The sequence below is a fragment of the Somniosus microcephalus genome, chromosome 5 (assembly GCF_052327205.1).
Source record: "Somniosus microcephalus isolate GS21.2 chromosome 5, FLI_Smic_1.0, whole genome shotgun sequence".
In the NCBI taxonomy this organism is placed as follows: Eukaryota; Metazoa; Chordata; class Chondrichthyes; order Squaliformes; family Somniosidae; genus Somniosus; species Somniosus microcephalus.
Genome location: NC_140991.1, coordinates 11903499 through 11930013, shown reverse-complemented (window position 1 = coordinate 11930013; position 26515 = coordinate 11903499). Strand labels below are relative to the sequence as shown.

The 26515-nt window shown below is 45.8% G+C and overlaps 1 protein-coding gene across 2 annotated transcripts in view; it reads right to left on the bottom strand.

Moving 5' to 3' along the window:
• Positions 1-26515, bottom strand: part of cpsf1 (cleavage and polyadenylation specific factor 1) — a 104083-nt gene that overhangs the window by 38578 nt on the left and 38990 nt on the right. For both annotated transcript variants that reach the window (XM_085987322.1, XM_085987323.1), the window contains 6 exons: positions 25929-26030; positions 17831-17941; positions 16141-16282; positions 10098-10276; positions 7405-7541; positions 2937-3114 (listed from right to left, as the gene is read on the bottom strand). In XM_085987322.1, coding sequence (XP_085843448.1) covers positions 2937-3114; positions 7405-7541; positions 10098-10276; positions 16141-16282; positions 17831-17941; positions 25929-26030 — 849 coding nt within the window. The remainder of the gene's footprint in view (positions 1-2936; positions 3115-7404; positions 7542-10097; positions 10277-16140; positions 16283-17830; positions 17942-25928; positions 26031-26515) is intronic.

Sequence of the window (26515 nt, the reverse complement as noted above, 5' to 3'; positions counted from 1 at the left end):
TACTGATGTCAGGTTAACTGGTCTGTAGTTTCCCGTTTTCTCTCTCCCTCCTTTCTGAAATAGTGGGGTTACATTTGCTACCTTCCAATCTGCGGGAACTGTTCTAGAATCTATGGAATTTTGGAAAATGACAACCAATGCCTCCACTATCTCTATAACCACCTCTTTCAAAACCCTAGGATGTAGGCCATCAGGTCATGGGGATTTATCGGCTTTCAGTGCCATTAATTTCTCCAGTACTATTTTTGTATTACAGGAAACTGAGTTATCCGGAGGCGAACCGTCCGGCAAGCTCGAGCCACCGGCAAAAATCAGGAGCCGTTTTTTATTCTTTTCGTTTCTTTTTTTTGCTTTTATTGAACAGTCAAGCTCTGTAAGGTCTGTAGCTAAGCAACAGCTTCAGCTAGAGACACTACAGAGACGCTTGCTGACTGTTCAGAGGCTGTTGCTAAGCAACAGGGTTTGTTGATTCATACGGAGATGAAAATCTCCGTATGTTTCAACATTAACTCTGGAGTGTCCGGCAGTTTTGAGGGAACGGCAGCAGCTCGGTCCCATCGGTGCCGGATAGCATAAAGTTTCCTGTAATACTAATTTCCTTCAGTTCCTCATTCTCGCTAGACCCTGGGTTCTCCACTATTTCCGGGAAGTTTTTTGTGTCTTCTTCCGTGACGAAAGACACAAAGTATTTGTTTAATTTCTCTGCCATTTCCTTATTCCCCATTATAATTTCTCCTGTCTCAGCCTGTAAGGGACCCACATTTACTTTTGCTAATCTTTTCCTTTTTACATACCTATAGAGGCTTTTACAGTCTGTTTTCATGTCTCTTGCTAGTTTACTCTCATATTCTATTTTCTCTTTCTTTATCAATTTCTCTTCTTTAAAAGGGGGGCGGAGCAGAGAAAAGGGTCTACCACTTTATACTGTGGAACAGGTTTAAGAACATAAGAAATTAGAGCAGGAGTAGGCCATTCGGCCCCTCGAGCCGGCTCCGCCATTCAATAAGATCATGACTGATCATCAACCTCAACGCCACTTTCCCGCCCGATCTCCATATCCCTTGATTCCCAAGATTAAGACATGGTTCTGTGATACCATTGCCAGTCCTGCTGAACCTGCCCTTTTATGTTGAGGCTGATTCCACAATCTCCGGCTGACAAGAGCAGCAGCAGGTCGCAAATGATCACTTGCCCCATATATCGGTCAGGGAGTGATGTGGGGAGGCAGGTGAAGAAGTGGAAGTAACTTACAAAATTTAATTAGGGTTTGCAAAAAAAAAAAAAACCTTAAATTAACTCAAGCTTAATGAAGCAATGGCTATGGGCGGCACTCTGGCACCAAGGGTTAGAATCGATACACACAGTAATTCCACAAGGAAGTTTAGCGGACACACATCCTGACTGGAGGTGCGCATGGGTGGGAGAATTACAGCTATCATGTTACAGCCCTACCTTCAACCCAATGCATGAAAAATGTGCCGGGCTATGGGGAAAGAGCGAGGCAGTGGGACCAATTAGATAGCTCTTTCAAAAAGCCAGCACAGACATGATGGGCCGAATGGCCTCCTTCTGTGCTGTGTGATTCTATGATTCATGTCTAGCAGGGCTCCACAGCAGCAGGTCCTCACATCATTGCCTCTAAAGTATCTTTACTGATATAGCAACAAAACATAGGTAGAAGCAGCTCTCAACTACATTGTGTTGTTACGAGACATTGGGTTTCTTTCCAGCTCTGTTCTCCCTCTGCACCATCCCAACCCATAAGAACATAAGAAATAGGAGGAGTAGGCCATACGGCCCCTCGGGCCTGCTCCGCCATTCAATAGGATCATGGCTGATCTGAATCTAGACTCACGTCCACTTCCCTGCCCTCTCCCCGTAACCCCTAATTCCCATATCTGCTAGGAAAATGTCTATCTCTATTTTAAATTTATTTAATGTTGCAGCTTCCACAGCTCTCTGGGGTAGCAAATTCCATAGATTTACTACCCTCTGAGTGAAGAAGTTTCTCCTCATCTCAGTTTTGAAAGGGCAGCCCCTTATTCTAAGATTATGCCCCCTAGTTCTAATCTCACCCATCAGTGGAAACATCCTCAGCGCATCCACCCGATCAAGCCCCCTCACAATCTTATATGCTTCGATAAGATCGCCTCTCATTCTTCTGAACTCCAATGAGTAGAGTCCCAACCTACTCAACCTTTCCTCATACGTCAACCCCCTCATCTCTGGAATCAACCGAGTGAACCTTCTCTGAACCGCCTCGAGAGCAAGTATATCTTTTCTTAAATATGGAAACCAAAACTGCACGCAGTATTCCAGGCGTGGCCTCACCAATACCCTGTATAACTGCAGCAAGACTTCCCTGTTTTTATACTCCATCCCCCTTGCAATAAAAGCCAAGATTCCATTGGCCTTCCTGATCACCTGCTGCACCTGCATACTAACCTTCTGTGTTTCATGCACCAGGACCCCCAGATCCCTTTGTACTGTAGCACTTTGCAGTTTCTCTTCATTTAGATAATAACTTGCTCTTTGATTTTTTCTGCCAAAGTGCATAACCTCACACTTTCCAACATTATATTGCATCTGCCAAATCTCTGCCCACTCACTTAGCCTGTCTATGTCCTTTTGCAGGTTTTTTATGTCCTCCTCACTCACTGCTTTCCCTCCCATCTTTGTATCGTCGGCAAACTTAGATATGTTGCACTCGGTCCCTTCCTCCAAATCGTTAATATAGATTGTAAAGAGTTGGGGTCCCAGCACTGACCCCTGCGGAACACCACTAGTTACTGATTGCCAGCCTGAGAACGAACCATTTATCCCAACTCTTTGTTTTCTGTTAGATAGCCAATCTTCCACCCATGCCAGTATATTACCCCCAATCCCGTGATTTTTTATCTTGATCAGTAATCCTAGACGCAGATTCCGATTCTCACCTCCATGACACCGTTCTCCCTCACCAGCATGCACCAGTTGGTGGGCTCGATTTTAAAGTGCGAGGACTCTCTTTCAACCATCGGCACATAGGTGCGGCTTGGCTCCTCTTTCGGAGGGCTGAAGAGAGCCGAGCCTGACTCTCCGTACAGCATCTCCTCTTCGTCGTCCACTGTGGTGCTGCAAGATTGAAATAAAAACACACGGGTGAAGCACGGATACACTTGGAGGAGACAGGCAAGGAAATTAATTAGCAATCGTTAACTGTGGAGTATCCGGCCACTTTTCATCAAAATAAATTAGATCAAATTCAGACCGTAGAGCTGAAAGGACAGCGCTCTAATCTACACCTCTCTGCTCGTGGCCATCTCCCCACTCTAAAATAGCACAATCATTTCATTGATTTCACACCATTATTAGTGCATTTCAATCTACAATAAAGCATACAGGAAAAGGAGCACAGGGGAGAAACTGTTAGAAAAGATCCACGTGCGCCATTTTACAACAAAGTTTATTTTTAAATTGTGCCCCCGCTATGCCACACAGAGCGCGCCTGCAACTACATTCTGCTCCCTCCCTTCGGAGAGACGCAACTCATGATATTTCCTGCCCTCTTGTGCTTGCAGTGTTGTTAGCAGAAACACGCACACAGGCGAGTTGTGAACACGGATTTTCAGGTTTATCTGATGGTTCAGTGTTGTTGCACCATCCAGGCCCATCTCAGACAGAGCAGCGGTATGGGGTGCCATAACTAGCCCAAGTCCCACAGAGTTAAGAACAGAGAGAGAAAAAAACCAGAGTTATTAACCAGTCACGTCAGGTACAACTGTGGACTTTGGGTGAGGGCAGGATAAAGCTTATTGGAAGAAAGACAGACTTGCATTTATATAGCGCCTTTTACGACCACCAGACTTCCCAAAGCGCTTTAGAGTCAATGAAGTACTTTTTTTTTTGACGTGTAGTCACTGACGTAAGAAAACTACGAGGCACTCGGTCTGAGTATTAAACAAGGCTTTAATCAACTGTTTTTCAACATGGAGATCTAGTTGTGTCCTTCGCTAGTTCCTGTTAAAGAATGTCCTGAGCAAGCTGGGCCCATGCCCGAGTATTTATACTCTCCCTGGACAGCGCCACCAGCAGGCCACCCAGTATTATTACATAAGTCATTCTCACATGAATGACAAGATTCATGTCAGTCACCGTTATAATGTAGGAATATATTGGTAATATAGCCTGCCAACAAGCACTCCCTGGGGCTCACACACAAATTATGTGTAAGGTACTGGCGAGCTGCCATTATGACCCTTATATGAGTCACCATCACTAGGAGAGGCGAAAGGAAGTTACATTTGGGGGAAGGAGAGAAAGAGGATAATGGGGTGAAAGAAAGACTAATTTTTTAACCAATCAGTGACTGCTGCCAACGAGCCAGAGGCTGCGCAGAAGCATTCTGCACATAAATGTCAGGTTCCAAATAATAAAAAGTAATGTTCACCACCAGACTGATTCCTGGGATGGAGGGGGATTGTCCTATGAGGAGAGATTGAGTAGACTAGGCCTATATTCTCTAGAGTTTAGGAGAATGAGAGGTGATCTCATTGAAACATACAAAATTCTTACAGGGCTTGACAGGGTAGATGCAGGGAAGATGTTTCCCCTGGCTGGGGAGTCTAGAACTAGGGGTCACAGTCTCAGAATAAGGGGTCGGCCATTTAAGACTGAGATGAGGAGAAATTTCTTCACTCAGAGGGTGGTGAATCTTTGGAATTCTCTACCCCAGAGGGCTGTGGAGGCTCAGTCATTGAGTATAGTCAAGACAGAGATCAATAGATTTTTGGATATTAAGGGAATCAAAGGATATGGGGATAGTGCAGGAAAGTGGAGTTGAGGTAGAAGATCAGCCATGATCTTACTGAATGGCGGAGCAGGCTCGAGGGGCCGAATGGCCGACTCCTGCTCCTATTTCTTATATTCTTAACTCCTCTTGACTCCCCAAAGCCTTTCCACCATCTACAAGGCACAAGTCAGGAGTGTGATGGAATACTTTCCGTTTGTCTGGATGAGTGCAGCTCCAACAACACTCAAGAAGCTCGACACCATCCAGGACAAAGCAGCCCGCTTGATTGACACCCCATCCACCACCTTAAACATTCACTCCCTCCACCACTGGCGTACCGTGGCTGCAGTGTGTACCATCTACAAGATGCACTGCAGCAACTCACCAAGGCTTCTTCAGCAGCACCTCCCAAACCCGTGACCTCTTCCACCTAGAAGGACAAGGGCAGCAGGTGCATGGGAACACCACCACCTCCAAGTTCCCCTCCACATCATCCTGACTTGAAAATATATCACTGTTCCCTCATCATTGCTCGGTCAAAATCCTGGAACTCCCTCCCTAACAGCACTGTGGGAGTACCTTCACCACACAGACTGCAGCAGTTCAAGGCGGCGGCTCACCACCACCTTCTCGAGGGCAATTAGGGATGGACAATAAATGCCGGTCTTGCCAGTGAGGCCCACATCCCAGGAACGAATAAAAAGACAGAGGACCTGATAGTGTTAAACACACTGCACGAGAGTACAATAAAACTCTCACAATCTGACAACATCCTAATATCACCTTCCAGTCACCTTTCCTCGTTAACTTGTACTGGAAGTTTTAGCAGTTCATTCTGATAAATTAATCACATCGCTGCCACTCTCTCTCTCTCTTCTTGCGTTCCTTCTCCGCCCTCCCTCTTGTTTCCCCCCCCCAGTCTCTTAGTGTAGCGCTCCTCTCTCTATCTCTCCGCACTGTCTCTACTCTTTCTCAATAGTGCCTTTTCCCAGCCGATTGAATCCTAACATCCTGCGCCTGCATTCTGTTCACCAGCCGCGTGTTCAAACCACAACAGAGGACCTGGCAGCGATAAACACACTCAGTGTTCTGCCCTCGCAACGCGATTCTATGCAGAGCTAGACAGATAGCGAACAACTCGATATCTTCCAATAAAATCACAAGGCTTGACTTTTCTTGTAACACTTTACTGAACGATTCTAATTGTAAAACTGAAATACAACACAGAAATGGAAGCACACATTAGTATACAGGCGCATAACTGATATGTATACACAGATTTAGGTACGCCTGAGCAACACAGTACATTTAGTAAACTGGGAGGCATTCTCTTTAAATTAGCCCTGTACATAGTGTATGAAAATACAGCTACTAGTTAATCAGCTAGACAGAGAAAAGTTACAACTAAACATTTTCTACAACATACAGTGCACATTAATCATCCATAGCATTCTAAAATACTTACAGACAAACAATTTCCAAGACTCAAGCATGGGGACAATACAACTGCCCGGAGCCTGTGCTGCTGTAGGAGCACCGTGGTGTAGGTCTGTGTCCCAGCGAGGACTCCACGAGGACTACGTAGCAGTCCTGTGGGGAGCGTGATGACCTCATCACGCTCGGTAGCGTTGTCCGCGCTTGGGGCGTCACGTGATGCGCGTGGTCGCGTTTCTGGCTGTGGAGGCCGAAGTCGGGAGCGGGAGCTGGAGGCCAGGCTGAGCCGATGCTTGCCGCGGGAGCGGAAGATCGCGTCGCTCCCGGCGGCTGGTAGATGCGGCCGAAGACGCTAGGCCGGGCTGTGCCGGCAGCCTTTCTGGAAGGCCGAGTCGGGCCGGCAGCCGCCTCACGCACGTCACGTCGTACGTGCCGTGACGTCAGCACGCTACGTTGTACGTGACGTGACGTCAGCACGCTAAGGCGCGTCTTAAAGGGGCAATGGCCCTAAAAGGTAAGTTAAAGGGGCAACGGCCCCAACAGGTAGGTTATACATATATAAGTAAGTTAAATACATACAGTGAGGTTAAGTTAGAGGGAGAGGCAGCACACTCAGCGTACAATAAAACTCTCTCAATCTGACAACATCCTAATATCATCTTCAAGTCATATTACAGACCTCACAATACCTGAAATTTCCACCCCTCCCCTCCTTTCTCTCATCAATCTGTGGGCAGTCCAGCGAGAACAACCAAAAAAACCACTGGAACTGCGCATGCATCACTACTTTATTTCGTTGGTAACAGTCGCGTCCTTTTCTAATACTAATGGACTTGGGTATAGGAAGCAAAATTTCAAAGTTTGCAGATGACACAAAACCTGGAAACGTAGTAAACAACAAGGAGGATAGTAAGAGAGTTCAGGAGGACATAGACAGACTGAAATGGGCAGACACATGGCAGATACATTTAATGAAGTGTGAAGTGATGTATTTTGGTACAAATACAAACTAAATGACACAATTTTAACAGGGTGCAGGAACAAAAAGACCTGCGAGTTCACATACATAAATTTCTGACGGTGGCAGGACAAGTCGATAAGGCTGTTAAAAAAGCAAATGGGATCCTGAGGCATAGAGTACAAAATCAAAGATGATTCTGTGAATGTTCCCGTGAAGAGTTAAGGCGAGTGATTCTTACCTAATGTTGGTAATCATGGTTTCCATCTCTGACAGGCTCCCTTTCATGGCGTCCTCCTTCACGGCAGAGGCTCGGCTCTCTGTAGTAAACATTCCACTGATATCTCGGTATGCACAAAGGGCGATCACCTTCGACAACTGGAAGTGGTAGTTTTATAAATTTTACTGTCAGTTCAGTCGGCTATCAGGCCAGTGCAGTGTAGAGTCAGGTTAGCACAACCCTGGAGACTGCAAGTATCTGACAAGAGCACGGCAACACAAACTGTACTGGCACACCAGAGCTTCAACTCAACATGTAAACACGAGACGCATCCAGAGCACAAATTTGTACGCCGATCACCAATGGGAGCAAATTCCACCCTCCGTGATTAACTATTTCCTCCCTCGAGCCCGAAAGTGCAGACTGGCTGATGGGAGGATAGTTAGTTACACAGGCAGTGGAACCAAGTTGTCATTGATCATTTTTGAACTTACTTATAAACGGTGGCAAACTATTCCACAGCAGGAGGAATCACAGGCAAGCCTGGTCCAGTCCTCAGTTGACCTACCTACGCCCCTGTACTTCCTGTAGGGGTCACTGGACAGTAATCAGGAGGGAAACCCTGGCCAATTTTCCCTGCCCTAGCATGTGGATGGAGGCCAGCTGTAGCACTCCTTCTGTGGCTGAGATCAGTTAGGAGAATCTTACAGCATAGATGAAGGCCCTTCGACCCATCATGTCTGTGATGACTCTTTGAAAGAGCTATCCAATTGGTCCCACTTTCCTCATAGCCATGGAAAGCTTTCCTTTTCAAGTATTTATCCCATTCCCTTTTGAAAGTTGTAAGAAATCACACAACACCAGGTTATAGTCCAACAGCTTTATTTGAAATCACAAGCTTTCGGAGCGCTGCTCCTTCTTCAGGTGAAGTGGAGAAATGCATAAAGACACAGCTTATATAGTCAGAGAATCAAATAGTGAGGACACCACCCACCAGGTACATGGTACATACTCATGTGACTCGGCCAACGTTGTCTACCTCATACGTTGCAGGAAAGGATGCCCCGGAGCATGGTACATCGGCGAGACCATGCAGACACTGCGACAACGGATGAACGGACACCGCGCAACAATCACCAGGCAGGAGTGTTCCCTCCCAGTCGGGGAACACTTCAGCAGTCAAGGACATTCAGCCTCCGATCTTCGGGTAAGCATTCTCCAAGGTGGCCTTCGAGACACACGACAACGCAAAATCGTCGAGCAGAAACTGATAGCCAAGTTCCGCACCCATGAGGACGGCCTTAACCGAGATCTTGGGTTCATGTCACGCTACATGTAACCCCACCTGATGCAGGGTCATCCAGACTCGAGTCGACATTGGCTTGTTCTCTCTACACAGATGCGGCTGGACCTGCTGTGATTTCCAGCCAAAAAAAATGTTTTTTGTCTGTTTTTTTGTTTTTCATAGACCCCAGCATCTGCAATATTTGACCCCTTGTGACCCCACCTCATTGTTCTTTGATGTAATGTTTCCCTGACTGACCTGTTTGGACACCATTCACACCTTTGACTGCTGTGATTATCTCCCTGCCGAGGTGCGATAAATGGCAGTTGGAAAGGTTACCTGTAAACATCTGACATGATTCTCTGACTATATAAGCTGTGTCTTTATGCATTTCTCCACTTCACCTGAAGAAGGAGCAGCACTCCGAAAGCTTGTGATTTCAAATAAAGCTGTTGGACTATAACCTGGTGTTGTGTGATTTCTTACATTTGTCCACCCCAGTCCAACTCCGGCATCTCCACACCATGGCTTTTGAAAGTTGCTACTGAATCTGCTTCCACCGCCCTTTCAGGCAGCGCAAAAAAAATTCTCCTCATCTCTCCCCTGGTTCTTTTGTCAATTACCTTAAATCTGTGTCCTCTGGTTACCAAACCACCCACAGCTAACTCAGCACAGACCAGGAATTAAACTTGGGACCTTCCTGCTCTATATTGATCAGCCAGTCACTTAAATACATTTGCTAAAACATTGAATGAGTTAACTCTTTTGGAACGATGAAGAAGTCCAGGTGAAGCAGTAATGGTCCTAATGCAGGCACTGACGAGACTGAGGGAGGAGGAGGCGCACAGACAAGGTAAAGCAGGAAGTACTGATTGGGTGAGGCCAAAGTTTGAGCTTCAAAAGCCTGTAGATTGTTGGAGGAAGGAAAGACTGGAGGGAGATGAGGAGTTTCAGAGTTTGTTGAAGTCCTGGGAAAGAATGGGTTAGAGTAGGAGACTCAATGAGTCTTGATATCAAGATGAAGATGATGCAGGGAGGAATAAGAGCATGCAGAATGGAGTATCTGCAGATTATAAGAGAGGAAAATGCAGAGCAGCCCTGACCACAGTAGTATCTAACAACATAACTAGCAAAGCAAGTTACACAACTATACTTAGCAGAAAACACAAGAATGAGGGACTGCCATTTCTAAGCAGTAAGATTGCAACTCTCTTTTCCCCTCTGGAATTACGACAGTGTACTGTCAGGATTCGGCTGTAGGGTAAACTCGCCGATGCTAGGGAATGCGGGTCGGAGAATCAGCATTAAGATATTGTGTCCCGATCTCCAACCCACACTCCCTTCAAGCACAGGGCTCAAGATCAGTGAATTTGCTTTTGTATCCCCAGTCCCGAGCAAGTTTTCATTAGTATTGTGCAGGAATACATACCATGTGTATCTGTGGTTTCTGCATGGTCAGTCTGTGGGTGTTTCCTCCGTACGTGTCGCGCTTCAGTACAAACATCGTCACCTGGCCTTCGCCGCTCATTATCACCACGTAGGGATCGCACACGGCACAGTGCATTATTGGCGAGCCCAGATCCACAGGAATGAAATGCAGCTGGTTCACTGTAAGAACAGGAGGTCATTCAAGAGCAGCAAGCATTGCAAGGACATGAGAGTAGAGACAATTCCAACCAAACTACACCGTGCAGTTAGCTGTGCCAAACCCCTATCTCATCTCCATGACGCACAAGTCATTTGGCACAAACTCATGAGGTTTACACGAGTAAAAAGGAAGGAAAAAAAGAACTTGCATTTATACAAAGCTTTCACAACCTCAGGACATCTCAAAGCGCTTCACAGCCAATGAAATTACTTTTGAAGTGTAGTCACTGTTGTAATGTAGGAAACGCAGCAGCCAATTTGCACACAACAAGCTCCCACAAACAGCAATGTGATAATGACCAGATAATCGGTTTTTAGTAATGTTGTTTGAGGGATAAATATTGGCCAGGACACCAGGAGAACTCTCCTGCTCGTCTTCGAATGTTTTGTTGGGCAGATGGGATCTTGATTTAACGTCTCATCTGAAAGTTGGCACCTCTAACAGTGCAGCACTCCCTCAGTACTGCACTGGAGTGTCAGCCGCCTTCACCTTAATGTTATATAGCTCAAATACTCTCCAGAAACAACCTGAGTTTGAAAGAATAAATTCTATAATTGTACTAAGCATTTTTCACACTTCAAATGGCCATAGGGCAAAGTAAGATTCCAGTCACCAATTTTCTTCTTCTTGGGCAGTCCCTCGGAACCGAGGATGACTTGCTTCCACATTAAAAATGAGTTCTCAGGTGACTGATGAGTCCAATGCGGGACCTACAGTCTCTGTCACAGGTGGGGCAGACAGTGGTTGAAGGGGCGGGTGGGTGGGGTGCTTGCGTTGACGTGCGCTCCTTACGCTGCCTGTGCTTGGCTTTCGCTTGCTCCCGGCAAAGAGACTCGAGGTGTTCGGCGCCTTCCCGGATGCTTCTCCTCCACTTTGTGCGGTCTTGGGCCAGGGATTCCCAGGTGTTGGTGGGGATGTTACACTTTTTCAAGGAGGCTTTGAGGGTGTCCTTGAAGCGTTTCCTCTGCCCACCTGGGGCTCTCTAGCTGTGCCGGAGCGCCGAGTAGAGCGCTTGTTTTGGGAGTCTCGTATCGGGCATGCGGACGATGTGACCCGTCCATCGGAGCTGATCGAGCGTGGTCAAAGCTTCGATGCTGGGGATGTTGGCCTGAGTGAGAACACTAACGTTGGTGTGCCTATCCTGCCAATGGATTTGCAGGATCTTGCGGAGGCAGCATTGGTGATACCTCTCCAGTGCTTTGAGGTGCTTGCTGTACATGGTCCATGTCTCAGGCATACAGCAGGGCAGGTATCACTGCTGCTCTGTAGACCATGAGCTTAGTGCCAGGTTTGAGGTCCTGGTCTTCAAACACTCTCTTCCTCAGACGACCGAAGGCTGCACTGGCACATTGAAGGCGGTGTTGGACTTCTTCATCGACGTCTGCCCTTGTTGACAGTAGGCTCCCGAGGTATGGAAAGTGGTCCACGTTGTCCAAGGCCTTGTCGTGGATTTTGATAATCGGGGGGCAGCACTGTGTGGTGGGGGCAGGTTGGTAGAGGACCTTTGTCTTACGGATGTTTAGTGTAAGGCCCATGCTCTCGTACGCTTCGGTGAAGGTGTTGACGATGGTTTGGAGTTCGACCTCCGAGTGAGCGCAGACGCAAGCGTCGTCTGCATACTGTAATTCGATGACAGAGGATGGGATGACCTTGGATCTGGACTGGAGGCGACGAAGGTTGAACAATTTCCCGATTGTTCTGTAAATTAGCTCCACTCCAGTGGGGAGCTTACTGAGGGTGAGATGGAGCATTGCAGCAACGAAGATCGAGAAGAGCGTTGGTGCGATGACACAGCCTTGCTTGACCCCGGTTCGTACGTGGATTGGGTCTGTGGTGGAACCGTTGGTCAGGATCATGGCTTGCATGTCGTCGTGAAGCAGGCGGAGGATGGTGACAAACTTTTGAGAGCAGCCGAATCTGAGGAGGATACTCCATAATCCCTCATGGTTGACAGTGTCGAAGGCCTTTGTGAGATCAAAGGCAGCCATGTACAGCGGTTGGTGCTGTTCCCTGCATTTCTCTTGTAATTGACGTGCGGTGAAGATCATGTCCATTGTGCCCCTTAGCGGGCGGAATCCGCATTGCGACTCTGGGAGGAGCTCTTCGGCCACTGGGAGAAGGCGATTGAGGAGGATTCTTACGATGACTTTCCCTGTGGCAGATAGCAGGGAAACTCCTCTGTAATTACCGCAATCGGACTTGTCAACTTTCTTGAAGGTGGTCACAATTACAGCGTCTCGGAGATCCCGGCATGCTCTCCTCCTTCCAGATAAGAGAAATGAGTTCATGAATTCACGCCAGTAGTGCTTCTCCGCCATGCTTTAATGCCTCAGCGGGGATTCCATCTGCTCCTGAGGCCTTGTTGTTCTTCAGCTGTCAGATGGCCTTTTCAACCTCATGCCGGGCTGGGGTTGTGCTGAGATGGTGGTGGGTAGCATGCTGTGGGATGGAGTTGAGGACACTCGTATCGAAGACAGAGTCTCGGTTAAGGAGATCTTCGAAGTGCTCCTTCCAGCGGGCACTGACTGCCTCTCTGTCCTTGATGAGTACCTCTCCGTTCTTGGCCCGCAGTGGGGTAGGGCCTTGGGTCATAGATGGTCTTGACTGCGCTAAAAAATCCACGCACGTGGTGGTTGTCGGCTAGCTGCTGGATCTCCTGCGCTTTCTCCACCCACCATCTGTTCTTTAGGTTGCGAGTTTTTTGTTGGACTGGACATTCCAGTCATCAATACCTCACTAATAACTCTACCGATGCTTTGTAGAGTCCAGCAGAGGTCACACACGACACAGCGTCAACAGAAATCCTCTAACAGCACCACTGAACATAATATTGCGTCTTAGATTAATGAGCTGTGACAGCAAAGCGGATTGTACATGGCCTGTGGAAGGAATGGGGCTTGATGGGCTGAATGGCCTTATTTCATTGCTTTACTATGTTTTAAGAGAGGTGGAGGGAGCTAAATGTATTCTTATTGGAAGAAAAACTTGGGAAAGGGAAGCTGGGGTGGAAGAAGAACTGGGAGGGGGATCGGATTTGTTGGGGATGATATCTTTTGTGGCAAAACAAGAAACTAAGTTGAGCAGCACCCATTTCCTAGATTCAGAATTCCTCGTGTGAACTACAGTGCTCACAGTACAATAAAAATGGACTTGGTTAAATGAAATGAGATTCTTGATTCGACCAGGGTACTGCATACAGGAGCTTGGCACCAAGGCAAGAGGGGGGGGGGGGATTGATGGACCTTGTAACACAGCCCTTACTCATTCCGATATTCGTGTGTCAGCCAGTGGTTCAGCTGGTAGTACTTGTGCCTCTGAGTCAGAAGTTTGTGGGTTCAACTCCCACTCCAGAGACTTGAACCCAAAAATCTAGGCTGACACTCCAGTGCAATGCTGAGAGTGCTGCACTGTCGGAGGTGCCGTCTTTCAGATGAGACGTTAAACCGAGGCTCCGTCTTCTCTCTCAGGTGGACGTAAAAGATCTCATGGCACTATTTCGAAGAGCAGGGGAGTTATCCCCGGTGTCCTGGCCAATATTTATCCATCAATCAACATCACTAAAACAGATTATCCGGTCATTTATCTCATTGCTATTTGTGGGAGCTTGCTGTGAAATTACAACAGTGACTACACTTCAAAAAGTACATCATTGGCTGTAAAGCACTTTGGGACGTCTGGTGGTCGTGAAAGGCGCTATATAAATGCAAGTCTTTCTTATATTCAAATGTATTTCACATTTCTTCCAAGGGAAGTCAATGTGACCCAGCTTAATGACACATATATACAGGAAACTTTGAGTTATCCGGAGGCGAACCATCCGGCAAGCTGGAGCCACCGGCAAAAATCAGGAGCTGTTTTTTATTCTTTTCGTTTCTTTGCTTTTTTTTCCCCCAGTCAAGCACTGCAAGGTCTGTAGCTATAGCAACAGCTTCAGCTACAGACGCTTGCAGCCACACCCGAGTGTTTAGAAGCTGTTGCTAAGCAACAGTGTTTGTTGTCAGATACGGAGATAAAAATCTCCGTATCTTTCAACATTAACTCTGGAGTGTCCGGCAGTTTTGAGGGAACGGCAGCAGCTCGGTCCCGTCGGTGCCGGATAGCACAAAGTTTCCTGTATTTAAAATAAATACAGGGATTTACTTGACTCATTGAGAGTTCCTCAATTTTTTTTGTATCTGCTGGGAAAGGAATGTTTCATATTTCATTTTACAATGGGCAAGAGTCCCAATTTCAACAAGTGAAAACTAAATGGAAGGAAAATCAACAGCTCCATCACCTAAACAGAAACACCAACCATCAGGGGTTATTACAAATTTTAAAAATGAAGTCTTCATTACATTGTGATTTTTTAAAAAATCTGTTGAGTTGATTCCCACAGACCAATAATGACAGCATCATTAAACTCGCACTCGCTGCGTGATTTCTGCTCGTGCCTCACACTATCCCATGAATAAATTTGACTGGGTCAGATCTGCACAAGCTCCTGCGTATATTCTACTGGACAAGCCCCAACAAAGAGAGACCAATGAACGACGACCCCCACCCACGATATCGTCGGGAGAACAAAGAGTCTGGGAGTTGAAAGAGAGAGCTCTCGTGACCGAGCACAAATAAAATCCAGAACAAGAGAAAGCCCACTCCAACCAGGGTCCATGTCTAGTAATTCTATCACAGGCTTGGAAATCTATCCTCCAACTCCCGTCATCTGTTGCTCCCTAGTTTAAGGAACACCAATTCCCGTTCCCTATGTCCCTGAAAAAAAAATCAGTATTATTAGTATGGCTATAACCCTCCACAGATATTGCTGGAGTGAGAACCAAATTACCATAGACATGCTGAAGTGAGAGCTTTGCTGAAGCACTCTGGGTTAACACAGGGCACTCATGCTATTTTTCCCTTCTTCTGTTCTTATTTACTCCTTTAAGCTCCCTTGGAGAATGACTTCAATGGCATGTACCAACATTTGTCATCAGGGTATAGAGAGGAGGAAACACTCCCAAGTGAAGAGGATGGCATAGTGGAGATGTAAACACATTCTAGCCGTCGATCACCACTGCTGTGGTGAGAACATCTGGGCATTATGGGAGGGGAAAACGAGGCTTGAAAGGAAGATGGAAAAGTTTCTTCGGAGCATCAGAAAGCTGAATTTTGTAAGTTAGAAACAATACGCTGCTTTACAAAAAGTGCTAGTTTAAGAGATCCCAGATGGCTCAATGGTTAAATGCACTACCTAGTGTGGAACTGATCCGTCCACAACCCTTGCTGAGTGAGCTGATTGCATCTTGACCAACAGCAGGGCAGATACAATTAATCCAAGTGCTCTGGGTTGGGGGGGGGGGGGGTGCAGAATCGACTACCTCCTAATTGTTATCCAATGGCCCCTGCAAAGTGCGCATGTGTGGGCGGGGACAGGACTGGGTTCGGTTGCCAGTTCCTTCATGGTCAAGTAGCCTGTTCCAAGAAACGCTTCAGGGTCACATATGAAGAATAGTCATTCAGAAAGTCTTAGATGGGGGGGTCGGCACCTGTGGAACTGCAGCCCAACAAGGAGATAGTCTTTCCGTGAGAGATGGAGATAAAAAGAAAGGCTGATTTACACAACGGTACCTCTCATACGGTCAGGCTCAAGTCCAATTTCCCTGTTTAAATTCTTGTTCAAAGCAACAAGACAGAAGCCTGAATGCAGGTAGAGGTGTTAAAAGTTTGAGCCTGTCACTTTGCAATTTTTTTTATTTTTTTTTTATTTTTTAAAAAGATAAGCTGATGGTGGGATTATTGTTAGCTGCAGCTGCTGGATGCCCCCACAAAGTTCACAAGTACTCACCGCCTTCCAGTAACCGGATCCCCAAAGGAGAAACCTGCACGATGTATTTATTGTCTCCGATGTTTCCTGCAAAAATGGTCGGACCCTGCGTGGCAAAGCCGCTGGCATCTAGCTCCATGATTTCCTGGCCGGTCTGCAAGATCTGCCGTTCAGCGAGGGGGAAACGTAAAGCACAGGCAAATTTGTACATTCATTTACACGACTATCTTTCAACACGTGTCAGCTGTGGTTCTTAGCACTCTCGCCTCCGAGTCAGAAAGTCGTGGGTTCAAGTCCCACTCCCACTCCAGAGGCTCGAGCACAAAATCTAGGCCGACATTCCAGTGCAGTGCTGAGGGAGTGCTGCACTGTCAGAGGTGCCGCCTTTCAGATGAGATGCTAAACTAAGGTTCCGTCTGCCCTCTCAGGTGGACGTAAAAGATCCCACGGCACTACTGGAAGAGCAGGGGAGCTCTCCCCAGTGTCCTGCCAATATTTATTCCTCAACCAACATAACAAAAACATATATGACAGACAACGCTGGAAAAACTCAGCAGGCCAGGCAACATCTGTGGAGAGAGAAACAGAGTCAATGTTTCAGGTCGAAACACTTCTACAGAACTGAGAAAAAAAGGCAGGAAATGAAACAAAAGGCAGTTTGGGGGCTGGGAAATGGGGGAGGGGATGAAAGAAGAGACATTAAGAGATATTCAAGGTGAGACGAGATGGTAATAGGACAGGTAAAGAAACAGACAATGGCTCTAGATGAAGTGTGAAATGCGCTGGCAGAGTGAGAGACAGCTGCCATGTGGGAGAGAGAAAAAGGAAAAGGCACAAACCAAAAGTTGTAGTGTATGTACCCGTCTACCTTTAAGAGAACTATTGTATGTAACCGTCCACCTTTAAGAGAACTACTTTAGGTGTTGCACTTTGTTGGCTTCTGTATACTGTAATACCGACGGTGACCACACCAGTATATAAGTGCTGTGTCAGGATTTATTGGGCAGATTCGCCCTGACCTTCGAATAGTAAAGTCCTGTTTTAAGTTACTCTGGTAGTCTGTGTATTAATTAACTAAACAACCCACAGACTTTACAAAAGTGTGGATAAAAAATATGAAAATATAATAGGGGCCGAGGTTATGATCTGAAGTTGTTGAACTCGATATTGAGTCCGGAAGGCTGTAAAGTGCCTAATCGGAAGATGAGGTGCTGTTCCTTGAGTTTACGCTGAGCTTCCGTGGAACAATGCAAGAGGCTGCAGACGGTGAGGTCTGAGTGGGAATGGAACGGTGAATTAAAGTGACAGGCGACCGGAAGCTCGGGGTCCCCCTTATGGACTGAACGGAGGTGTTCCGCAAAGCAAAACAGATTACCCGGTCATTTATCACATTGCTGTTTGTGGGACCTTGCGCTGTGCAAACTGGCTGCCGTGTATCCTGTTTTACAACAGTGACTACACTTGTAAAGCGCTTTGGGACACCTTGAGGTCGTGAAAGGTGCTATAGAAATGTAAGTTCTTTCTTTCGTTAACCCAAGGAACAATAAACAATAAGTCAGTTACTGTGATATTCATAGAACTGAACCCAAAATCCTCTCTATATTAAATTACTATACATGGGAAATCCAGACACACACAAAACAAAATGTTATTCTTGTACCATTTTGAGGGAGAAAAGGAACTTGAAGACCATTCAGAAAACAACACCTACCATTGTCGAGTCCTCTCGACTTAAAATGAGGAAACCGTGCTTTTTCACATCTTCCTCTGGGGCGACCTCTTTGGATTCCTTCTCTGCCTTCTCTCCATCGCCTGTCTGATCCTAAGCGATAGAATAGGGAGGTGAGGATCAGGAAAGATAATAAATTATAAAAAGCCAAAAACAATTTAGATTGAAGGAGAGGTGGGCGTTCTCCCGGTGTCTTGACGAACAATTCCTCAACCAACACCCCCAAAACAGATGAACTGGTAATTCACCTCATTGCTGCTCTGTGATCTTGCTGTGCATAGATTAGTGCTGCATTTGCCTATCCAACAATGGTGATTAATTAATTAGCTGTGGGATGTCCTGAGGACTTGAAAGGTGCTACATAAATGCAAGTCTTCCTTGACCGTCAGTTTTGACGGCAGATTGTATAATTATTGCACTGTAGTAACTGTTACAAATTTCAGGCCTGCTGCAGGTATTCTCTCAAGTTCAGCTTCACTGGTCCCTAGAAACTGTTCTCAAAATGAACCGGACCATCCGGACACATTGAGGCTGGACGGTTCACAGGGACCTTCACTGACATGCAAGAAACAAATGGCTCAAATGTACAGTCCCTCCCCCAACCTCTGGCCGCTGTGCGGATTTTAAATCCTTGTGAGCTGAATTCAACTTAAAGTAGCATAAATCAAATCAAGATTCGTCAGGCAAAATCGATCACAAGCTAAAATGTTATACTCCAATGGGCTGCTGAACATCTATTTAGAAAACAAAATTAGTTTAAAACGTCTGTTCATGCATTGCAGTTGATGTAGAATCATAGAATGATGCAGCACAGGAGGCCATTCGGGCAATCGTGCCTGTGCCGGCTCTTTGAAAGAGCTCTCCAGTCAGTCCCACTCCCCTGCTCTTTCCCCAGAGCCCTGCAAATTTTTCCCCTTCAAGTATTTATCTAATTCTCTTTTGAAAGTTATTATTGAATCTGCTTCCACTGCCTTTTCAGGCAGTGAATTCCAGATCACAACAACTTGCGGAGTCAATTCCCCCCCGCCCCCTCATGTCGCCTGTGGCTCTTTTGCCAATCACCATAAATCTGTGTCCTCTGGTTACCAACCCTTCTGCCACTGGAAACAGTTTCTCCTTATTTCAAAATCGTCCATAATTTTGAAAACCTCTGTCAAATCTCCTCTTATCTTTCTCTGCTCTAGGGAGAAGAACCACAGCTTCTCAAATCCCTCCACATAACTGAAGTCCCTCATCCCTGTTACCATCTAGTAAATCTCTTCTGCACCCTCTCTAAGGTCTTGACATCCTTCATAAAATGTTGTGCCCAGAATTGGACACAATACTCCAGCTGGGGCCCTACCAGTGTTTTAGAAAGGTTTAGCATTAACTTCCTTGTGTTTGTACTCTATGCCTCTATTGATAAAGCCAAGGATCCCACATGCTTTTTTAACAGCCTTCTCAACTTGTCCTGCCACCTTCAAACTTTGAAATTATGCCCTGTAAACCCTAGTCTGGATCATTAATATATATCAAAAGGAGCAGTGGTCCTGAGGGACATCACTGTATGCTTCTCTGCTTAGTCTATTTTGTATCCATGCTGCCACTGCCCCTTTAATCCCATGGGCTTCAATTTTGCTTAGAAGTCTAATATAGAATCAAGCACAGAAGGAGGACATTCGGCCCATCGAGTCTGCGCCTTTTTTTGGGAAAAAGAAAATTACATGGTACTTCATCAAACGCCGTTTGTAAGTCCATAGACACATTAACCCTCTCCGTTACTTCATCAAAGAACTCAATCAAGTTAGTCAAACATGATTTGCCTTTAACAAAACTGTACTGACTTTCATTTATTAACCCATATTTTTCCAAGTGACAATTAATTGTGTCTCGGATTATTGTCTCAAAGTTCCCCCTCCGCAGACATTAGGCTGACTGGCCTGTGGTTGCCGAGTTTATTGCTCTCCCCTTTTTTGAACATGGGTGTAACATTTGCAATCCTCCAGTCCTCTGGCAACTCCCCCACATCCAAGAAGGACTGAAAGATTGTGGCCAGAGCCTCCAGAATTTACACCCTTACTTCCCTCAGCAACCTCGGAACATCTGAACCGGGTGACTTTTCTACTTTGAGTACTGCCAACCTTTTAAGTACCTCTTCTTTATCTTATCCAGTATCAACTCCTCCTTTACTGCTACATTGCAAAGTACTCATTTAGTACCTCAGCCTCCACAAGATCATCTCCTTTTTGGTCCTTAATCTGTCACCCTACTCCTTCCTTTGACTACCCTTTAACTATCGATATATTTATAAAAGACTTTTGCGCTCCCTTTTACTTTACCCACTAGTCTATTCTCATACACTCTCTTTGCCCCTCCTATTTCCTTTTTCAGTTCTCTGCTGTACTTTCTGTATTCAGCTTGGTTCTCTACTTTATTATTATGAGCCTGACATTTAATATGAGCCTCCTTTCTGTTTATTTTAATCTCTATATCTTTATTCATCCAGGGCGCCCTAGCTCCTTTCCCCCTTGTGGGAATGTGTCTAGTCTTCACCCAAATTATCTCCTCTTTGCTCATTTACTGTTTGACCTGCCGATCTTTGATTCCAATCCACCTGGGCCAGATCCCCTTTCAATTAGCTCTCCTCCAGTTGGAGTATTTTCACATTTGATTTTTCCTTATCCTTTTCCATAACTACTCTAAACCTAATGACATCATCACTGTTTCCTAAACACTCTCCCACTTAAACATGCTCCACTTGCCCCACCAGAACCAGGGCTGGAAACACTGATCAAGAATGTTGATTATAACTAAGTAAATGGTCACCACAGCATCCGAAATAAATTTTAAAACATGGCTCCTGATCAGGACAAATAACCGGCTGAGGAGTTTCCTCGCAATCGCTGTTCTCTGATGCTGCTGTTACTCCACCGCTCCAGGGTCCCGGAGATAAAGTGCTGGTGACGTACAGTCCCAGTAGGAACAACCAGAGTGAAACGCTGTTTCTCTAAATGATTCAGGAAAAACCCCAATCAGACAAGTGAATCACGTAAATCGAGAAAAAATACAGGGGGCTAAAATCTCACAGGTGCAGCTTTGAGATAAATCAAAATGACTTAATTTTTGTGCGTGCTGCTGACAGTAGTCACAGGGCAAATATTCACCTGGCTTTGTTTTCACAACAACTGAACGATCCTCAGAATTATTTAACGTTACAGGGATTTGAAAACCTGATTGCACTATAATTACAATGTTGTACTGCACTCAACATTCATTTAGAAAGACAGTACAACAAAATACACGGGACATACTGGGAACAATATTTCCGCAGGTTGCACGCATGTGAGTGTGCAGCTGTGCAGTAATTTGAAAAGGTCCCGCTCACCGGCTTTTACACTGTAAATACCGCGCGTGGACAGAAATTTAAAGGGACTGCGCATTAAAAGAAGCAGGCCGCGCAGAACAAAGTGCAGCTTACAGGGAACACTGACTGGGAAGGGTCACTGATACACTTCAGAGTGGCGGCGGGAATCTCAGAGCGGCGAGTATTTAAAGAGGCCCCAGAAACCAGGTAGGCCTCAGAGCGGCGCGAGTGGCGGTGGGAATCTCGGAGCGGCGAGTATTTAAAGAGGCCTCAGAGACCAGGTAGGGTTACTAATCTCCAATCGCCGAACTCAGAGGGAGAGAGAGAAGTAAAAAGTAGTCGAAGTGTGACGTCACCAGAAAGCAGGTAAGTGATTGGTTGGTGAGCATTTCTCTCTTTTTAAACCTTACCTCTGTGGTTTATAGTTTCTAAAGTCTCTGTGGTGTAGCGGGGATTGTTGGTAAACCAGGGCCCTTAAATATACCATTTAACTGTAGTGTAATTGGTGGGATTGATTTGATTTAATTTAATTTCAATTAATTAAAGGGTAAGTCATGACAGGACAGCCCGGCCCCGTGGCATGCTCCTCCTGCGCTATGTGGGAACTCAGGGACACTTCCTGTGTCCCTGACAACTATGTGTGCAGGAAGTGTGTCCAGTTGCAGCTACTGGCAGACCGCATTGCGGCGCTGGAGCTGCGATTGGATACATACTGGACCATTCGCGATGCTGAGGAAGTCGTGGATAACACGTTTAAGCAGTTGGTCACACCGCAGGCAAAGGTTGGACAGGCAGAAAGGGAAGGGGTGACCAACAGAGAGAGTACTAGGCGCAGGCAGGTAGTGCAGGGGTCCCCTGTGGTCATCCCCCTCTCAAACAGATACACCACTTTGAGTACTGTTGGGGAGGATGGCTTATTAGAGGAAGGCAGCAGCAGCCAACTTCCTGGCACCAGGGGTGGCTCTGCTGCACAGGACGGGAGGAAAAAGAGTAGAGCAAAAGTAATAGGGGATTCTATTGTAAGGGGACTAGATAGGCGTTTCTGCGGCTGCAAACGAGACTCCAGGATGGTGTGTTGCCTCCCTGATGCAAGGGTCAAGGATGTCTCAGAGCGGCTGCAGAACATTTTGGAAGGGGAGGGTGAACAGCCAGTTATCGTGGTGCATATAGGTACCAACGATATAGGTAAAAAACGGGATGAGGTCCCAAAAGCTGAATACAGGGAGTTAGGAGGTAAATTAAAAAATAGGACCTCAAAGGTAGTAATCTCAGGATTGCTACCAGTGCCACGTGCTAGCCAGAGTAGAAATAGAAGGATATTTCAGATGAATACGTGGCTAGAGGAATGGTGTGAGGGGAAGGGATTCAAATTCCTGGGACATTGGAACCGATTCTGGGGGAGGTGGGACAAGTTCAAACCAGACGGTTTGCACCTGGGCAGGGCCGGGAACGATGTCCTAGGGGGGAGTGTTTGCTAGTGCTCTGGGGGAGGGTTTAAACTAAAATGACATGGGGTTGGGAACCTGAGCAGGGAGACAGAGGAAAGGGAAATAAGGATAAAAGCAAAAGATAGGAAGGAAAAAAACAAAAGTGGCAGTCAGAGAAATCAACGGTTTAAATCAAACATGGCCACAGTAAATAATAATTCTAATAGGTGTTAAGAGTGTTAAAAAAACAAGCCTGAAGGCTTTGTGTCTTAATGCGAGGAGCATTCGTAATAAGGTGGATGAATTAGCTGCGTAAATAGAGGTAAATGAACATGATTTGATTGGGATTACGGAAACATGGCTCCAGGGTGGCCAAGGCTGGGAAGTCAACATCCAGGGGTATTCAATATTCAGGAAAGATAGGCAAAAAGGAAAGGGAGGTGGGGTAGCATTGCTGGTTAAAGAAGGGATTAACACAATTGTAAGGAAGGATATTAGCTCTGATGATGTGGAATCTGTATGGGTAGAACTGAGAAATACCAAGGGGCAGAAAACGTTAGTGGGAGTGGTATATAGACCTCCAAACAGTAATGCGGAGGTTGGGGATGGCATTAAAAGGGAAATTAGAGAAGCATGCAATAAGGGCACAGCAGTCATCATGGGTGACTTTAATCTACATATAGATTGGGCTAACCAAATTAGTAACAATACTGTGGAGGAGGAATTCCTGAAGTGTTTACGGGATGGTTTCCTGGACCAATATGTCGAGGAACCAACCAGAGATCAGGCCATCTTAGACTGGGTATTATGTAACGAGAAAGGAGTCATTAGCAATCTTGTTGTACGAGGCCCCTTGGGTCGGAGCGATCATAATATGATCGAATTCTTCATTAAGATGGAGAATGAAGAAGTTGACTCAGAGACTCGGGTCCTGAATTTAAATAAAGGAAACTACGATGGTCTGAGGCGCGAGTTGGGTAGGATTGATTGGGGAATGTCACTCAAAGGGTTGACGGTGGATAGGCAATGGTAAACATTCAAAGACCGAATGGATGAACTACAGAATTTGTTCATCCCAGTTTGGCATAAAAATAAAACAAAAAAGGTGACTCAACCGTGGCTAACAAGGGAAATTAGGGATAGCATAAGATCCAAGGAGAGGACATATAAATTGGCCAGAAAAAGCAGTAAACCTGAGGATTGGGAGCAGTTTAAGATTCAACAAAGGAGGACAAAGGGATTAATTAAGAAGGGGAAAATTGAATATGACAGAAAACTTGCAGGGAACATAAAAACTGACTGTAAAAGCTTTTATAGATATGTGAAGAGAAAAGGATTGGTGGTGAAGTCAAGCGTAGGTCCCTTGCAGTCAGAATCAGGGGAATTTATAATGGGGAACAAAGAAATGGCATACCAATTAAATACATATTTTGGCTCTGTCTTCACAAAGGAGGACACGAATAACCTCCCAGAGATGTCGGGAACATAGGGTCTGATGAAAGGGAGGAACTGAAAGAAATCAGTATTTGTAGGGAAATGGTGTTCGGGAAATTGATGGGATTGAAGGCCGATAAATCCCCAGGGCCTGATAATCTACATCCTAGGGAACTTAAGGAAGTGGCCCTAGAAATAGTAGATGCATTGCTGATCATCTTCCAACATTCGATGGAATCTGGAACAGTACCCATGGATTGGAGGGTAGCTAATGTTACCCCACTATTCAAAAAAGGTGGTAGAGAGAAAACGGGGAATTACAGACCGGTAAGCCTGACATCGATAGTGGGGAAAATGCTAGAGTCCATTATAAAAGATGTAATAGCAGAGCACTTGGAAAATAGTGACAGGATCGGACAAAGTCAACATGGATTTACAAAAGGTAAATCGTGCTTGACTAATCTATTGGAATTTTTTGAGGATGTAACTGGTAAAATAGATAAGGGAGAACCAGTAGATGTGGTGTATTTGGATTTCAGAAGGCTTTTGATAAGGTCCCGCATAAGAGATTAGCATGTAAAGTTAAAGCACATGGGATTGGGGGCAAGTTATTGACTTGGATAGAGAACTGGTTGGCAGACAGAAAGCAAAGAGTTGGAATGAACGGCTCTTTTTCCGAGTGGCAGGCAGTGACTAGTGGGGTACCGCAGGGATCGGTCCTTGGACCCCAGATATTCACAATATATATTAATGATCTAGACAAGGGAACTAGATGTAATATCTCCAAATTTGCAGACGACATAAAGCTGGGTGGGCATGTGTGCTGTGAGGAGGATGCCGAGAAACTCCAGGATGATTTGCACAGGTTGGGTGATTGGGCAAAAGCATGGCAGATGCAATATAACGTGGATAAATGTGAGGTTATCCACTTTGGTGGCAAAAACAGGAAGGCAGATTATTATCTGAATGGCAATAAATTGGGAGAAGGGGAAGTGCAATGAGACCTGGGTGTCCTTGTGCACCAGTCGCTGAAGGTAAGCATGCAGGTGCAGCAGGCGGTTAAGAAGGCAAATGGTATGTTGGCCTTCGTAGCGAGAGGGTTTGAGTACAGGAACAAGGGTGTCTTGCTGCAGTTGTACAGGGCCTTGGTGAGACCACATCTTGAGTATTGTGTGCAGTTTTGGTCGCCTTATCTGAGGAAGGATGTTCTTGCCATGGAAGGAGTTCAGCGAAGATTCACCAGGCTGATACCTGGGATGGCAGGAATGACGTATGAGGAGAGATTGGGACGATTGGGCTTGTACTCACTGGAGTTTAGAAGAATGAGAGGCGATCTCATTGAAACTTATAAAATTCTGACAGGACTGGACAGACTAGATGCAGGAAGGATGTTCCCGATGGTCGGGGAGTCCAGAACCAGGGGTCACAGTCTAAGGATAAGGGTTAGGCCATTTAGGACAGAAATGAGGAGGAATTTCTTCACCCAGAGAGTGGTGAACCTGTGGAATTCTCTACCACAGAAGGCAGTAGAGGCCAGTTCATTAAATATATTCAAGAAGGAATTGGATATATTTCTTAAGGCTAAAGGGATCAAGGGGTATGGGGAGAAAGTAGGGACCGGGTACTGAAATTGGATAATCAGCCATGATCGCATTGAATGGCAGAGCAGGCTCGAGGGGCCGAATGGCCTACTCCTGCTCCTATCTTCTATGTTTCTATGGTGGGATGTGGTGATCAGGTAAACAGCTTCCCCGTGTATGTGAACTTCTCTTCCCCTTACCCCATGCCATTAACACCTGTTGTAATTATGGTCGTGTTTTGGTTCAAGTATAAAAGTTCAATATAAACTAAGATAAAAACTAATTTTACCGCTTACCTTCGTGGTTGCCTCGTCTTTCTTCTCAGAGGCAATCACCGTCCACATGTCATGGCAACCGGGTAGTTCAAAGGTCGTGACCACCTGGGCACGAATACTTCGCTGTTTGAAAAAGAAAAGCACAGACTCATCCGGTTAGTTTACTTTTCATAATTACCGCTGGATGTCCTGTGGTGTGCCTCATTGTTGTACGGGGTGATTGTTGTAAAATTTAGCTACTGACCTGGCCTGTCCATTTTAAGGCTGCTGATCAGGGACACCCTGCGGGGAAGTGGTGTCAATAGCTCCTCGGGTCAATCAGAGGCAAATTGTAACTGTTACTGCAAGTTTCTCTAACCTCTCTAGACTGACAGGTGTTTGGCTCTGCCTCTTGTTTTCCCCACAATCTCTGGGCTACCTTAATAGTCCAGTAAAAGCAGCAGCAAATTTTTCTCTTTTTATGTATTTCTGAAGACTGTAGAGTTATTATTATTTGTGCTACTGTATATAGAAAATGTGATGGCTGGAGGGACAGATGCTCTCAAAACTTTCATATAAATAGAAGATTTTACATTGCTCACCGATGCTCTGGTGAAGTGTTATGGTGG